General features: G+C 60.6%; 1 protein-coding gene and 2 non-coding genes across 8 annotated transcripts in view; all 3 read right to left on the minus strand.

Annotated features, from left to right (window-relative positions):
* Nucleotides 1–2,332: 2,332 nt before the first annotated feature.
* Nucleotides 2,333–15,846, minus strand: part of EIF4G1 (eukaryotic translation initiation factor 4 gamma 1) — a 28,210-nt gene continuing 14,696 nt past the window's right edge. For 5 of the 6 annotated variants that reach the window (XM_059731207.1, XM_059731205.1, XM_059731202.1 and 2 more), the window contains 24 exons: nucleotides 14,937–15,842; nucleotides 14,649–14,737; nucleotides 14,206–14,392; nucleotides 13,572–13,705; nucleotides 13,067–13,189; nucleotides 11,843–12,016; nucleotides 11,508–11,705; nucleotides 11,093–11,239; nucleotides 10,768–11,004; nucleotides 10,335–10,439; nucleotides 9,775–9,931; nucleotides 9,486–9,586; nucleotides 8,826–8,928; nucleotides 8,588–8,690; nucleotides 7,783–8,033; nucleotides 7,558–7,673; nucleotides 7,153–7,325; nucleotides 6,911–7,036; nucleotides 6,747–6,828; nucleotides 6,240–6,338; nucleotides 5,901–6,035; nucleotides 4,617–4,698; nucleotides 4,310–4,450; nucleotides 2,333–3,407 (listed from right to left, as the gene is read on the minus strand). In XM_059731207.1, the coding sequence (XP_059587190.1) occupies nucleotides 3,226–3,407; nucleotides 4,310–4,450; nucleotides 4,617–4,698; nucleotides 5,901–6,035; nucleotides 6,240–6,338; nucleotides 6,747–6,828; nucleotides 6,911–7,036; nucleotides 7,153–7,325; nucleotides 7,558–7,673; nucleotides 7,783–8,033; nucleotides 8,588–8,690; nucleotides 8,826–8,928; nucleotides 9,486–9,586; nucleotides 9,775–9,931; nucleotides 10,335–10,439; nucleotides 10,768–11,004; nucleotides 11,093–11,239; nucleotides 11,508–11,705; nucleotides 11,843–12,016; nucleotides 13,067–13,189; nucleotides 13,572–13,705; nucleotides 14,206–14,392; nucleotides 14,649–14,737; nucleotides 14,937–15,842 (4,151 nt within the window). In that variant the 3' untranslated portion in view covers nucleotides 2,333–3,225. The remainder of the gene's footprint in view (nucleotides 3,408–4,309; nucleotides 4,451–4,616; nucleotides 4,699–5,900; nucleotides 6,036–6,239; nucleotides 6,339–6,746; nucleotides 6,829–6,910; nucleotides 7,037–7,152; nucleotides 7,326–7,557; nucleotides 7,674–7,782; nucleotides 8,034–8,587; nucleotides 8,691–8,825; nucleotides 8,929–9,485; nucleotides 9,587–9,774; nucleotides 9,932–10,334; nucleotides 10,440–10,767; nucleotides 11,005–11,092; nucleotides 11,240–11,507; nucleotides 11,706–11,842; nucleotides 12,017–13,066; nucleotides 13,190–13,571; nucleotides 13,706–14,205; nucleotides 14,393–14,648; nucleotides 14,738–14,936; nucleotides 15,843–15,846) is intronic. The other variant, XM_059731206.1, reaches the window with a different exon arrangement.
* LOC132251952 (small nucleolar RNA SNORD66) lies at nucleotides 12,170–12,245 on the minus strand. Its single transcript, XR_009463697.1, has one exon. It is a non-coding gene; the product is annotated as a small nucleolar RNA SNORD66 (small nucleolar RNA).
* LOC132251951 (small nucleolar RNA SNORD66) lies at nucleotides 14,536–14,612 on the minus strand. The gene has a single exon (XR_009463696.1). It is a non-coding gene; the product is annotated as a small nucleolar RNA SNORD66 (small nucleolar RNA).

Raw genomic sequence — 15,846 nt, forward strand, 5'->3', positions numbered from 1 at the left:
ACGTACGTAACCCGCTGCCCCCCAAGTTGAGCTCACCCACTCCAAGACCTGCCCGGGTTCCCGCCAGCCCATGCACACTCATGCCCCACTGCACTCACCTGTCTCGGCCAATGCAGAGGGCCGTGCTGTAGATCCTCCTTGGGAGCTTGCTGGTGACAACGGGTGTGGGGATCAGACCGTGCTAGAGTGCGGCAACACTCGCGGCTCCTGACCCAGGGAGTTCTGGCGGCAGCTGCCAGGGCCAAGCTAGCACCAGGCACACACACACCTCTGGTGCCAGCCCAGGCAGGTGCCAGCTTCCAGGAAGCAGGCAGCCACCCCTGGAGGGGGCACCAAACCTGGACTTTGGCACCAAGCTGTCCCCTGCTACCGGGGCACTGGGAGCCCCTTCTCCCTCAGCCCCCAGGAGGAAGGCAATGCCCAGGCCCAACTCTGCAGACAGGGCTCAGCAGAGCAGATACACTCCAATTGTGCCACAGGTCAGAGGCTACAGCTGCTCAGCCCCAGTGAGCATGGGTGGAGGTGGGTACCCCCACAGAGCCCACTCTGCAGGCTTGGCCGGGACCCAGGGGCACAGTGGCCAAGGGGAGGCAAAAAGTCCCCCTGCCCCCACCAGCCGGGCACTCACCCCTAGCCCAGCACCCATCACAGTGCCAAGCACTCAGGACCCGCACAAGGACCGAGATGGGGCACAGCACCTCTGCTGCCCTTGCAGGGCTGAGCATGCCACTTTCCCACCCCGGGTGCTGCTGGCAGGGCCCTAGCTGAGCCCCAGAGCTCCCACAGACCAGTGTCAACAAAGGAGCAGGGGGCTGGGCTGGGGAGAGGCTGCTCCCAACCCCCCTGCACCCGAGGCAGCCGGTGCCCAGGAAGGTCGCAGCCCAGGCCCTCAGCCATGGCAGGCGCCAGGCCCTGGCTGCAGCGCAGCCCCACTACATAAAGACATGCTCCTGGGAGCTGGCCCCTGCCATCCCGGCCTGGGGAGAGGAGGGATTCAGGCCTCACTGCCTCCCAGCACTCCCAGTCATCCAGGGGCCCAGGACCAGCACTCAGACCGCAGACCCAAGCCCTAAGCCCTACCAGGCCACCAGCATGGTCTGGGCTCTGTGCCACCTACCTGGGCTGGGGCAGGCCCCAGAGCAGCAACCCCAGAGCAAAGCACCACGCTGAGCTCAGAGCTTGAGAGGGGCCAGCCAGCTGGCGCCGGCCACAGGGGCAACAAGCAGCAGTGGGTGAATGCTGGCACATGGCACCCACCGCCCCAGCCCAGGGTGGCTGGAGGGCATGGACCTGGCTGCCTCTAGCTGTGCCCACATAGAGGGTGGGTAACACACCTCTTGCAGGGGCTGCCAAGTCCAGCTGGAGCCTGCTGGGCTTGGCCTACCCCCCTTTCCCCCAGCTCTCCCCAGGGCAGGGGTGGTTCCCACAGGCTCTGATCCCTGCCCTTGGAGGAAGCAGGTTCCTGCCAGGCCTCCCCTGAATCCTTGGGGAATCCTGCCAGCCCCAGGCATCCTGCCCCCCAACAGAGCAGTCTTTGCCTCTCACCCCCAGCTCCTGCCAAATAACCAGCTCACGAAGGGTTAATGGAAACCAGCCTGGGGAAGTGCTGCCCCCTGGTGGGAGCGAGGCAGTGGTACCTCTGCATAGCGCCATGCCTCCCCTAGCCCGCTGCATGGCCCCTAGGAAGGGAAGGGCCCCCAGACTCCTAGGGCTCCCAACCCTGCGCCTTCCTTCCCTCCGCCCCAGGCACTCAGCCCCGGCCCCAATGCCAGGCCCAGCCACCTCCGTCCTCTGACTCGCTTGCTGCCTCAAGCCCAAGATCCCCCTGCAACAGACCCCTCCGAGCTGGGTACAGGCATACCAGCACACTCACGGCCCACGGGGACTCTCTGGCAGTCCACTCTCGCTCACAGCTGGGCTTTGTGCTTCTGCAGAGCCCCCTTCCAGCCGACCCGGCCCGGCAGCCATCCGCTCTTCTCGGGGATGCCAGCATCACAGGTCCAGGCCCAAAATGAGAAACTTCTGCCCATGACCCTGGGGCACAGCCAGAGTCAACTCCCAACTCCACAGTCCGGTTGGCGGTCCCACACTGCACAGCCCTGCCAGCCAGGCCCAGTACGGGTGTCCTGGGGGGCTGTCTGCCCTCCCCTGGCAGACACAGGCTGGCCTCAGAGCAGGACACAGGAGGGTTATTTAGCAAGGTTTTTATTTCCAGTTGAGGTGAAAAGCTGCCTTTTCCATCTGCCAGTCTGTACTCCGGAAAGAAGGGGGAGGGGGGGGGAGCCGAAAAAAAACCCAAAAAAACCCCAAAAAAACTATTTACAAAATCACGTGACGAGTAATTGAATCCTTGGTTTAATAATTACACGTGCGGCTCGTTAACATCCCGCGCTCTATAAATACAGGGGGACCCAGCCAAAGGCTCCGCTCGCCAGCTCGCACCGTCGTGGCATTAAACATTTTTGGAGGGGGGGGGCAGGGGTGGGAGAAGCAGATGGGAGCAGTTGCTGAGCCAGCCTGAAGTAGGTGGCAGGGGGGCCAGCCCAGCAGGGAGGGCCCCGGCACCCCCCACCCCCACGAGACTTGGAGCGGGGCCACGGAGCCCGGCAGGGAGAAAGGGGCTTGAAATGATTTATTTTCCCGTTTAAAAAAAAAACAAAAAAAAAAACCAACCAACAAACCAACCCATCTGGCAGAGGTGCTGTCCCAGGCTGTGATCCGGGGGGAGGGGCAGGGGCGTCATGTGTAACACTGTCCTGCCCCCAAATCCAATAAGTTTATATATATATAATCTCTCTATATTTCTGCAAGACGTCAGGAGGGAGGGGAAGGGAGGAGGGGGAGGGATGGCAATAACCTTTCCCTGCCCCCCCTCCCCAGGGAGACGTGAGTGTGTGGGGCCTGGCACCCCGCGCTGCGATCCAGCTGGGGCTGGGGCCAAGGAGCCCGCGGCGATGCCCGCCTCCTTCAGCATCCATTTATTTCCATCAGACACAAACCAATATAGGCCTCAGGGGCAGGGAGATGAGGGAGAAAACCAAAAAAAAAAACTGGGAAGAACAAAAAAAAAAAAAAAAAAAAAAAAAAGACAATTGATTAGCCCAAGGGGGCAGGAGGAGCAGTCTGCAGGGCAGGCGGGCAGCCCCCGCGCCCCAGAGTCCAGGCCACAGTAGAGTCCGGGCGCCCGGGGCCGGCGCTGGCGGGGGGCAAGCCCGGCCCCACTCCTCAATTGTTGTCAGACTCATCCTCAGCTTCCCGCAGCCAGGTGAAGAAGGCCGTCACCGACTTGAGCGCCACACCCTTGCCCTGCTGCTCGGCTGGGTCCTTGCTCGACTCCCACTTGTAGAAGGCCTCTTCCTTGATGACGTCCTCATCATACAAGGCATCGAAGAACATTCGCAGCAGGTCTGCAGGGACGGAGTTGGGGGGAAGGAAGGAGCAGGGTCAGGGGCTCTCGCCAGGCATCCACTTGTTAGGGGCCCTTCCCCACGGCAGCCTGGCTGGGGCTACCCAAGAGCTGGCTGGGCCGGGACCTGCCCAGGGGCCCGCACCACTCTTTGCTGGTCGCTGCATGTGGCAGGGAGGGACTTCCACCCCCTCCTGTTCTCTGCCACATGCCGGGGTGTTTTTAAAGGGTGGTGACTGAGGTGTGCCAATGCTCCTGCTAGGACCAAGGCTGGAAGGCCCCAGTTAGAGGGTCTTTCCCCTCCACTCGGTTAGACCAACACCGCATTCGGAGTCAGGAAGGAATTTTACTCCCTGGGCAGACCAGTATGAACTGGGAGAGGTTTCTGCCTTCCTCTGTAGTTGGGGTGTAGCCTCTATCTGGGATCTCTTAAGCCTACATTAACCTTGTACAGCCCCAGAACATTGGCTGCTGTGGTACCCCTGCCTTCCTGCAGCAGGTTTGGGTGTGATGTCTTGTGTTGTCAGGGATGACGGTAGTTTTACAGTGTTTAGATCACGGGTTTATATGGGACAGTTTGTACAGGGCCAATCCTGCCACAGGCAAGGGGCTACCTCTGACGTCCCTTCCAGCCCCACTTCTCTAGGATCCTCTGAGGTCACACACCAGCCACTGGGGGCCTGAACTGCATCAAGGGGCCCACGCCAACTGAGCCAGGATGCAGCAGGGGGCTCGAGCTGTGCAAGGGGCCTGTGCTGGCTGGGTACAAACCAACTAAAGAAACCCTCCCAAATCCTGAGGCCTGGCCACCCTTTGGGAGGAAGAGGCCCTTCCTTCCCCATGTGCAGGAACCAAGTTGCCCTCCACCCACCACCCCCGCACCCAGGCTGCATGGCCACTCACTGGGAGGCTGGTCCAGCTTCACCACCAGGGCCTGCAAGGCGTAGAGGGCCTGCAGCTCCTTCTGCTCGTCGGTCACGTACTTCTGCAACAGCTTGGCCCGGCTGTGGATCACAGTCACGTCCACCCGGTAGGGGTTCTCGACTGCAGGCAGACAAGGGCAACACCTGAGATACAGACCTGGGGGGGCCCTACCCCACCCCCCCAGGTTAGTCCTGCCACCTCCTAGGAGCCCCCCCTGCATCCCACTGCTGCCCTAGTAGGGCAGGGTTGAGGCCTGCCCCCCACCTCCATCTCTGGCCAAACTCACAGACAATGGCTGAATGGCACACCGATGTCATCAGGGCCCTGATAAACACATTGGACGAGACCTGCTGCTCGTTCAGATTGGCCTGGTGGAGAGATGCAGCCAGATAAGCCCCCACAGATCAAGAGAGCCCCCAGCCCCTCCCCTCCCCCCAGCCAGAGCAGTGAAGGCTCGAAACAGCTAGGAGTCGCCCCATAATTGCCCCTGCCCTGCTCCAGGGAGGCCCTTGCCTAGTCTCTTGCCCCGTACGTGCAAGGAGCAACAGGCACTAGCTGGACTCCCTGTGGGATACCCTCCCTAGGCTTCTTGGTCATTACCCCACAACCCACGCTCCAGACTGGTTCACTGACTGTCCCATCAACTTAGTTGCTGTATTGGGTGGGTGGGTGGGGGGGGGGGTCCTTCCTTCCAACCACCAAGGGGGAGCCCCGACCAGCGGTTCTCCACCTCTTCACACTTGAGGCCTCCTCAAGAAGTGTCAGAGCTCATGGCTGTCTCTTGTTTTTTTTTACTACAGAAAAGTGTTAGAGCAATTCTGTCTGCAAAGACCTCAGAGCCCACAGCAGGACAGGGTGGTTTCAACACTGCATTCCTGGTTGAAATCTCTAGGTTTAATTGCATGAGTGACGTTTGCTCCCCCAATGGTGCTACCATTGTGCTGCATTCCCCTGGTTGAGAATCACTGGGACAGACCCTCTGTAACAGGAGCAGGGCCTCTACCTGGGATTTCTTGAGTGTATATTAATAACCTTTTACAGCAGCAGGACATTGGCTGCTGTGGTTCCCCAGCCTTACCTGTGGCAGGTTTGGCTGTGATGTCTCATGTTGTGTCAGGGTTGACGGTAGTTTTACAAAGAGTTTAGATTATGGATGTTTGGCCTAGTTTGGATAGGCCTGATCCTGCCTTGGGCAGGATGAGCTCTGGAGGTCTCTCCCAGCCCCACTTCTCTATTTCTATGATTCTATGCACCACCGCCAGCGCACAACAAGTAGGCCTGTCTCCAACAACAGTAGATGCTACAGAGGGGAAACGTAGGCACAAGCCATGCCCAGTGAGATCTGTCCCACGTCAGCTCCTCTCTGGCATTTGGTTCAGGGCCGTCATGGGATCAAGCTCGCTGGGGTCCTGTCCGATCTCTCCTACCCCCAGGCCCCACGCTCTGCCCTGCCAGCAAAGGCCACAAAAGTAAGCACCACCCTCAGATTTGCTGCCTGTCCCTACACTGCAGCAGGGCCACTCAGGGAACAGCCAGCCCTACAACCTGCCCTCTCCCAGAAGGGCCCCACCTCGATCCAGTCGTATATTCTTTGGTTGTCCGAGTTCTCCTCCAGCAGCCTGTCCACTTGCTTGCCCAGCTCCTCGCTGGTCAGCTCCTTGCGGCTCGGTGTGTCCGAGCTGTCCTCCATTGTGTACTCCAGTTTCTGGGGGCAAGAGAGGATGGTGAAGGGGGGTGCTGTGCCCCAAGGGCCACTCTGTCTGTGTCTGTCAGGGCGGGGGGAAGCATGGGACATGGAGCTCCAGGCTGGGTCCTCTGGTTGCAGGAGCTCACACAAATGAGGCAACAGCTGGTCCTGAGCCAACCAGGATGCCATTCACCTCTAGGGCAGGCCCCAAGTCCACCTCACCTGCTCCGTGACGAACTTGTTGACGTCCTGATCCTCAGGTAGGAACTCCTTCCAGCTCAGGCCACCCTCTCGCCAGAGGGCCCCAGCCTTCTTGTGACTCTGTAGATACACAGGTGCAAGGGGTGAGTGACTGCAAGGAAGGCTGCCAGAGGACACAGCCCGCCGCCAACAGCCACACCAGCCCACACTGGGCAGCACAGGCCTGCCCACTCCTGCATAACCTCAAGAGACAGGGCTGCCAGAGTGGCACTGGGCACTGGCAAGGACACTGGCTTACATGGGTGCTGGCACAATGGATTCCAGGCTGAGCAGAGGTTCCCCCCTCCCTCCCCCACTGCAGCAGCAGAGCTGCACTGCTCCACTGAGTGACACCTCCAAGTCAAAGGGTCAGGACATCTCCACTGGGGCACCAGGGCAGGGCAAAGCCAGTGATCAGAGCACACAACAATACCAATAAGCGTTGTGCCCAGGCCCCAGCCCAGCCCTGTGAGCAGGAGCACCACTCACCATGCCCTTGCAGAGCAGGCCTAGGATCTCCACCAGGAGGGTGGGTGCCTTCCCAAGGGGCACCAGGGATTTGGCAATCTCCCTGCGGGCACAAAGACAGGTTAGCTCTCCGGGCATGGAGGCATAGGCCAGCAGGCAGGAAAGCGGGGTGGCAGGGCTCTCACCTGAAGAGCTCTTCCATGGGGATGCCACCCTCTCGCAGGATGGGCGTGATCAGCTCAGCCAGGTAGAGCCAGATGTGGGGAATGTCAATCTCCATGTCCTCAGCAACTTCCAGGATTTCCCGTAGTCTGTGGGGCAAGAAGGGGGTAGGGGCCATGGGTGGCAGGCAGGGCAGTCCGGTACCTGCCCGCCTCAGGGGACAGCAAGGCAGCCTGTCCTGCCCTCCCTGGAGCCCTGCACTCACCCATTGTAGTACTGCTCCTTGGTGAGAGAGCCAGCCTTGACCATCTGGTAGAGCAACAGCCCCATGTGCTCCCGGGCAATGGTGCTCCGCTCCAGCGTGGACTCGATGCCGTTGCGCACGAAGACATGTAGCAGTGTGGGACTGCCCAGCTCTTGCACACACTGAAGCGCCTCCTGCAAGCGCAGAGGGCAATGCTCAGCCCAGCCCACGACCTAGCACAGGCACTGTGCCCCACCCTGACACGCCAGCACCTGAGCAGAGATCCCCCCGCCACCTCTGCTCCCAGCCTCAGAGGGCCCAAGCCATCAGTGCAGCCCCTGCCCTGGCCAAGCATCCCTCCCCTCTCCCTGCCCAGCTGGCAAGTGCCCTGGGCACAGCAGCCCTGCCCTGGCCCCAGCCCCTCACCTTCATGTCATTGATGTGCAGGTACTCCTCGATGATGGCCTTGGACTTCTTCTCCAGCTCATCCTCTGACAGAGCTGGCTTGAGGGGGGCGGCAGGGGGTGCTGGCTCCCGCTTCACTGTGGGGACAGCAGAGATCAGAGCAAAGCAGGGGCACAAGAGGGGCAGCCCCAGCCAAGAGGCAGCCAGACCCAGCCCTGCCCCCAGCCTCCCCCACCGGGCACTCACAGGGCTCACGGCTCCGGTCCCGCTCCTCCGTCATGCTAGCCACCTTGCGCACAGCCTCAATGGCGCCCGTCTTATCCCGTTCACGGCTCCGGTCCTCTGTCTCCTTGCTGTAGCTGCGTTTGGTGAGGGCAGGCCGGGCCCGGTCACCCCGGTCGGCGCGGTCCAGGCGATCACCCCGGTCACTGCGCTCCCGGTCTAGGCGGTCGCTGCGCTCCCCAGCCTTCTCCGACCGGTCCCGGCTTGAGCTGCTTCTATAGGGAGGAGACAAGGGGGATATCAGAGCCAGTAACAGGTGCCCCCACTCACCCCAGCTTGCTTCCTTCCCTCCCATGGGCAAAAGCCAGGCCACAAGTGCTCTCTCCTGGGGTATCGAGAGCCATAGCAGACCCCATGTCATGCCCCTGCCCCTGGCTGCAGTGCTCTGCCCTGGGGCACATCCTGCACAAGGCTGTAGACCCCCCACACACAAGCCACTGGGGTCACTGGCCTTGCCAGCCCTCATCTCAGGAGCAACCACCACACTTAATGGGGGAGAATACAGGGCCTGGTAACAGCCAGCGGGACAGTGCCAGCTCCAGGCTGGCCCCCAAGGTACTCTGCCCTGTCCGTGCCAGGGACAGGCGGCCATGAAATCCAGCTACCCAGGTGCCCTCCTCCTTCCATGGGGTGGAGAAAGGTCTGTAAGGCCAGCCCAGGGCCAGAGAGGGGTTGGCAAGCCCCCTACCCCTGCACTCCTTCCTTACTCCCACCCCATGATCGGGGGCAGGGGCAAGCCAAGCCTGGAGTCATGGGTGACACCACGCACCTCTGCACCACACGCCGCGAGTCCAGGCTGTCTGCTGGGGTTGACTGCTGCAGGGCTGAGAAGCGGTTCAGGGTGCTTGTGCCCGACCGGCTGGCATCAGAGCCTGGGCACAGAGGGAAGGAGTCAGAGCTGCGGGGAGGGGAGGGGGGTGCCATGGACCCCAGCCCACAGCCAGCGGCAGGAGGGGCCTGGACCTCCAGGCCCACATGCCCCCAGAGCACTGCCTACAGCCCCCTACCTGAGTCAGCAGGCTTGGCCCCAGAGCCCCCACTGCTGCCCTTGCCCCAGCTCAGCCGCCCACCGGGCGCGAAGAGCTGGTTGTTGGAATCGATAGAGCCAGGCTGCAGAGAGAGGGAGAGAAGGGGGATGTACTGAGCAGAGTGGAGTCACTGCTTGCTTCAGCACATAACAGCCACCACCCTAGCCAGGGGGCAGATACATGCCCCCCACTCCATGCTCCCACCCTGGGAGCTGGGAAGAGACTAGGACTTCCCCTGATGCAGGACTCATGACCTAGCCAGACTCCTAGCCATGAGGCACCAGGTCTCCGCTCTGTGCCCAGTCAGAACTGGTGGGCAGGAGTCCACACAGCTGAGACCTGCTGGGCCACAATCCTGCAGCTGCCCCCTAGGCGCCCTGCCGTGGCCTCGCACTTGGACACCCTGCCCTGGCGAGCCAGCCAATACAGCCCATAGTCCTGCTTACAACCCTGGGCCATGTGGAAGCTAGACAATGCCACCAAAATTGCTGCTGTCCAGCCATCTAGAGATACTGGTGACTGCCATCATTAGGCTCCCGAGCTAACGAAATTTTGCAAGCAAGTTCCCACCTCTCCCAGCCATGGTTCTAGACAGCAGCAGATGTGACCAAGCAGCTTTGGCCTGGCAGAACCTCTCACCTTTGTGATCTTGGTCAGCCGGCTGGTGTCGATGGGCCGGTTGCCTTTGCTGATGGGAACAGTGTTCCAGCCGTCGTCTGCCACTAAGTTCCCACGACCACCTGCATGGACAGGCACATCAATCAGTCCCAGGCCTTGGCCCACACCCTTTGTAGCTCCTGGGAGCCCGCATGCCTCCAGCAAGCCCCAGGCCTACCTGCACACAGCACCCAAAGACCCCCAAGATGTGCCAAGTGCTGAGAAGAGCCTGGAGCAGCAGCCCCCCACCCAGCCACCGCCAGTCACTCACTGCTAGAAGATGGGCCAGGGGGCCCTCTCCGTTTGTCCTGCTTTGACATGAGCTGCTGCACTTTGATTTGCTCCCGGTGCTCCTCCAGCTCAGCCTCTTTGTGGATCTGGTCGATGGTCTTGGGGCCTTGGTCCCCCCTCCGTGGCACCCAACTATTCTGCAAAGGCAGAAGAGGGGAGTTCAGCCACCATGGGCAGGCACCAGGCTGAGGAGTTTGCCCGGCCTCCCCAGCTCAGGGCACTGGGTGCTGGCTAGCATCCTTCCCTGCCAGGGCTTGCCCCTGGGTTTGTAGCAGCCTTTGGCACAGAGAGCCTCAGCCAAAGATTCTCCCTGCATTAAGCAACCGCCTAGATACTGTCAGCCCTCTGCGTGGCCACGCTAGCCAAGGCCACTGGCTAGCACGGTGCCTTGGGGGCCGGTCACAGTACCAGAGAGGGCCCCACAGGTGCAGGCTGGGAACCAAGAGCAAAAGGGGGTGCTGCCCAGGCCCAGGAGGATCAGGCACCTCATCCACCGGGCCACAGCACCCCTGCCCAGGCCTGGCAAGGCTGGCACCTTACCCGCCGTAGGTCAATGACGTCCTGCAGCATGAAGCGGATGCGAGAAGACGTCTTCTTCTCCTTAATGATCTTGTCCATCTGGTTGAAGTACTGATCCATGCGGGGCTGCAAGGGAGAGGGGAGAAGAGGAAACTAGGTATATGCCTGACTGCGCCACGCCCCATCCACAGGCCACAGCTCAGGTATGGCAAACAATGCCCCGTGGATGCCAGGAGCCAAACCCTTCATCCCTGAGGGCTGTATCCCCCACTGGCCTCTGCTTCCCCCACAGCACAGTCCACCCCAGGGGCCTCCCCTTGCCCCAGGGGGTCTGGGTCCAGTGTGAAGCCAGCTCCGAGTCATGGGGCAGCATATGGGAATGAGCAGCTTAGAGACCCGAAGCAAGCAGGAGCTGTGACTGGCCTGCTCCATGAGGGTACATGAGTGGGGGTACCTTGGCCTTCTCAAAGTCGAGGTCCTTGCCAATGGTGGTGAGGAGGCGACAGAGGCACTCCAGTGACTCTTCATCGTGGTTTTTGAGCAGCTTCACCACACAATCGTGCATGATGGCCTCCGTCAACATCTTCAGCTTGAACAGCTCCCCAATGAACTTGATATTGCCTAGAGAGCGCCGCCGTGCCTTGTCCCGTGCATCTTCTAGCTCATCCTTCAGGCGGGTCTTCTCCTCTGGCTGCCGGGAAGGAAGCAGAGAAGAGCCTTAGAGGGAGCCAAGGCCTGCCAGGTACCGACTGTGGGCCACCCCCTCCTACCCCACTTACAGCGACGGTTTCATCCATCTCCTTCTGCTTCTTCTCGAAGATCTCATCATCATCCTTGTCCTTCTCAAACTCCTTCTGGCACCGGTTGAGCAGCAGCTTGCGGAAGTTTACGGTCACCGCCGGTTTGTCGGTTGTGGGCACTTTGAGCTGCAGGGAGGGCCACAGGCTTGCAGTGAGGACTGGGGCAAGCCTCAAGGGCAGGCCCCCAAGGCCAGCACAGGGAGGAGCTGGGCAACCCAGCTCCCACCCCCAGGCTGGAAGGCACGACTCATGGGTTCCAGCCCCAGCCACATCTTCTCCCTTGCATTGCCCCCTGGCTGCTTCCCTCCCTCCCCACCCCACCCCACCCCCCCGGCATGGTCCCTGACCCACACAGCGGGGAGCTAAGGGGTACGGTGGCCCTGGCTGCACTTACCCCCATGAGGCAGCGGCACATGTTGGCGTAGGCGACAGAGAAGTTGGGCTCCGAGATGGCCTTCTCAAAGATGAGGTCGATGACGCCCTTGAGCCTCTCCTCCGTGTTGATGGATAGCTCCATCACCTGCTTCATCAGCTGCTGGAACATCTGCGGCGTCAGCTTGTTCAGGATGCTGCGCACACGACGAAACAGGTCCTGGAAGAAGGAAGGGAACACTGTCAGAACCAGCCCAAGCCCCAGCCACCACCCGCTGCCCTGAGGCAGCTCCGCAGAGCCCCCAGGAGCCAGCTTGGGACAGCCATGTCACAACCCCCACACCCTGCCCTGCCCACCTGTGTCTTGATGTTCTCAGGGTCCTCTTCCTCAGAGGCACGCTTGCTGCTGGGCTTCCAGGCCTTCTCGGCCTTGTTGAGCTTGATATCCTCATTGAGGGACACAGTGGCAATGATCTTGCGCGGCTCCTTCCGCTGGCTCTGCTGGGAACGCCGGGGGCCCAACCCTGCAGGCTGGGAATGAGCGATCAGGGGGGAGAAGGGTCAGTGCCTGCCCGCCACTACCCCCATGCTCTTCACCGGAGGCCTCACCCCACCCCAGCCTAGAGTCCCAGTGCTCCCAACCGGCCCCAGCACCATTCAGCCTCAGGGCCCCTGGGCACCCGCCTGCTCAGATCCTCAGTTCCATCACGGAGCATCAGTGGCCCAGACACGATGGCACTAACAGGAGATCATCATGCATGCAAGATGCTGACTGGAGCGGTGTGGGGCACAAGCAGGGGCAAATCCAGGAGGGTACAATTGCACCCCCTTTGACTCCTGCTCTACCCAACTGCCGGAGAGGAGCTGGGGCATTTCTATTCAGGCAGTGATGAAGGCTCCATTGACATCTACCTGCTAATCTCTCTACACTGCACAGGGGTGTGGGCACTTTGAGCTGCACCCTCTGGGTGCTAACAACTCTTTCCCTTTTTTAACGACTAGCTCGATTAACGGAACATCAGTATCTTTCCTCCGTAATTCTGCTCTCTGTTAGCCTTGGTAATCTCTCTCTTCTATTTCAGAGCCGTATAGACTGTTTTCAGTTCGAGCTGAACTCCAGTGAATGTTAACTCACGTTGGAAACAATAGTCAAGTGACGGATAGGCCGTCAAAATGATTGAGAAGACTAGATTTTGTTTTATGAAGCAAAATAGGAGATGTATGCTTAAGTATAATGGGTACAAGCCTAACAAAATCAACCCAAACTGTTTTCATCTAGTTTTGTTTCCTTTTTTTAACTGAAATGTTATCTAGCAAATCAGCGTGCATTCAAATATGGTTGTATTTGACTTTGCTTTGACCTCAAACAACACTCTAGTGCTACGCCCCTGGTTTTTCAGTAAAATTTCTAATTTCTCTTTAATTGGAAAAAAAAAAAGTGGGAGGATGCCCCATACCCTGTGCACCCACCTTTTCAACATCCTAGAACTGCCCACGGGCACTGATCTTCCATACAACCATAATCTAAACTATGTAAGACTACCAAGACTCCCACCTCTGCACAACCTGTGTGGTACTCACTGGCCCGCCGCGGCTGCCCATGGTGGGCCGGCCCAGGTTGGCAAAAGAGGGGGTGAAGTCAGGGCCGCAGTTCATGTTGCTCAGGCGGATGGGGTCCAGCGCGCGTAGTGGCGTCTTGTTGGCCTGCAAGGTGGGAAGGAAAGAAACCAGTGAGTCCCCTGGAGGCAGGGACACCACCCCCCACCATCCCTAGCACCTACCCCCTAGAGGGAAGGAGCCCTGCTGAAGGGATTTGAGAGTGCCCCACAGCCAGGAGCAGCCCACCTCAGAGAATGGGATGAGTAACACAGGCAGGTACAAGGTGCAGAGGCTCCCCCACAGGGCAGAAGCTACTGCCCACTGACCCTACAGCCCTGCCCCTACCAGCACAAGGGGACTCCACCCGAGGTCATTGCCCACTCCCACGTCCACCCCAATGGCTCACAGCAGAGCCCATGGGAAGCTGCGAGAAGATGCCCAGCTCCATGCCCCACTACGGGAGGGGATGGGGGACAGTGACACTGACCTTGTCTAGCACCACATCGCTGATTTGAGGCAGCCCCTCAGGTTTCTGCATGCTGGCAAAGATGAACTGGAAGCCCAGCAGGAACTCCCGGTCATAGCGCTTCTTCTCCTCGGGGTTCAGGGGCTTCCATTGCTCTGAGGAACAGAAAAGAAGGCCCTCAGCAACCTTTTCTCTGTCGGCCACCAGCCCTGCCAGGGGAGAAACACAAGACCCCCTGGAGGGAGGGGGAAGGGGAGGCCTCGGCGCCACAGGCACTGGGCAGTGTCTGCCCCACAGTGTGGCACCAGAAGAAAAGGGACCTGTGCCAGGCTCTGCCCATCAGTGGGGGCAGGCCCAGGGCAGCCTGACAGGGGAGAACTTCCCAAAGGCCTGTGCTGCAGGGCATGCTGGCACCCACCACCTAGACAGCAAAGCTGCTCAAGTTCCTGCCCACCAGGCAAGAGAGGTCAGGCCAGGGCAGCCATGGTGAGATCTCAAGCATCTGCAAGCCAGAAAGCCCACAATGCAAAGACTCAAGTGGAGTCAAAACCCACGATGCCCGGTGGGATGCCCACCTGCACCCAGCACAGCCCTGCCCCAACCGCAGCACCCAGAGTCCCCAGCAGAGGCCGGGAAGCTCCTCCTGAGGCCTCACCTTCCTTGTAGCCGTACTTCTGGTCCGTGGACTTGCCTTTCTCAGGATCCACCTTGTCCTCCTTCTCCTCCCACGTCTCCTCGGCCTCCTCCTGGGGCCGGGCTGGCACAGGCTCCTCAGGTTCTGTGGCAGGAGCCAAGGCAGGGGGCTTGTTCTCTGCCTCCGAGGCGCTGTCAATGATCTGGGACTGGAGATGAGCCCACCTGTCAGGAGCCTCCCAACACTGCAGCCCCCATGCACTCCAGACCCTCCCCCCTTCCCCTGGAAGATGCATCCCAGCTACAAGCTGTGCTGGGTGCCCCCCACACCCTCCATGGCCCAGCTCCCTGCCTCCTCAGATCCTCAGTTCCATCATGGAGCATCAGTGGCCCAGACACGGTGGCACTAACAAGAGATCATCATGGGACGCAGGGTGGAGATGCAGGCCAAGCTAACGCACCCACCTCTTTGAAGGCATCCAGCAGGTCGCCAACAGCCTCCTTCTTGTTCAGCTCCTTCATGCGCCGCTTCTTCTTTGGTACTGACACAGCCACTGGAGGAGCAGAGGGGATGTGAGAGCCCAGCAGGACCCCACACTCCACCCCCACTTGCTGAGGCATGGCATGGTGCCCTCCCCAGGCTGTGGGGTAGTAGTGCCAGGGCAGATACCATCCTGCAGGCCAAGGCAGCAGCCAACACTGAGTGAAGGCAGGCCCTGTGCCCCCCTGCCCTGGGAACACCCTCCCTCATACCTGATGCAGCTGCCTCCATGCTCTGAAGTGGCTCCGTGGGTGCTGGGGGCGGCAGCTCAGGCACCTCAACAGGCTCCTCGGCTGGCTCCTCAGCCTCCTCCTCCTCCTCGGGCTCTTCCTCCTCAGGGGGCGGCGAAGGTGGTGAGGGTGGCGAGGGTGGCACAGGTGGGCTGGCAGGCTCCTCTTCTATCTTGGCCTCCTCAGGCTCCGAGATGGGGCTGACATCTGACTCAGGCGGCTCCTCTGGCTCCTCAGCCTCAGGCTTGCCCGACACTTCCAGCCCATTAGGCATCACCAGCTCCTCAGGCTGGGCAATGGGTGACTCCAGGACAGGCTCTGGCTGGCAGGCTGGCGGCTCTGGCGTGGGCTCGCGTGGCTCCTCCAGGACTCCATTGGACTCCGCGAGGTCCTCACAGATGACCTCCTCCTGGGGTGGCGGGGAGGGACTGGGGGATGTGGCAGGCTGGATGGGCAGCTCCACCACCGGGGGAGGCACCGGCACTGGCATGGGCAGGGGCATGGGCACAGGCACCGCCACTGCCACAGGAACCACCACAGGTAGCGGTTCTACCAGCATGGACTGGACTGGGGGCTCCAGAACAGGAATAGCAGGGGCCTCCTCTTCTTCAGCCACAAGGTCCACATCGGTGGTATCCATGGGCGGCTCCAGGGCCCCCGGCACTGTAGTGATGGTGCTAAAAGGTTCGTGTACATCTGCCGGAGCAGCTTCCAGCTCCACTTTAGTGTCTACATCCACAGAGGCCTCCACGGGCACCAGGGTGACAGCAGCCAGCAGCACGGACTCCACCTCGGGGATAAGGGGGGGTGGGGGTGACGGCGACGCCGACTTGGTGGGCTCCAAGGGGAGGGGTTTGCTCACCACCAGGGTGGGCTTGGGGCGGTCATCTGT

Source organism: Alligator mississippiensis, chromosome 7 (assembly GCF_030867095.1).
Source record: "Alligator mississippiensis isolate rAllMis1 chromosome 7, rAllMis1, whole genome shotgun sequence".
NCBI classification, from domain to species: Eukaryota; Metazoa; Chordata; order Crocodylia; family Alligatoridae; genus Alligator; species Alligator mississippiensis.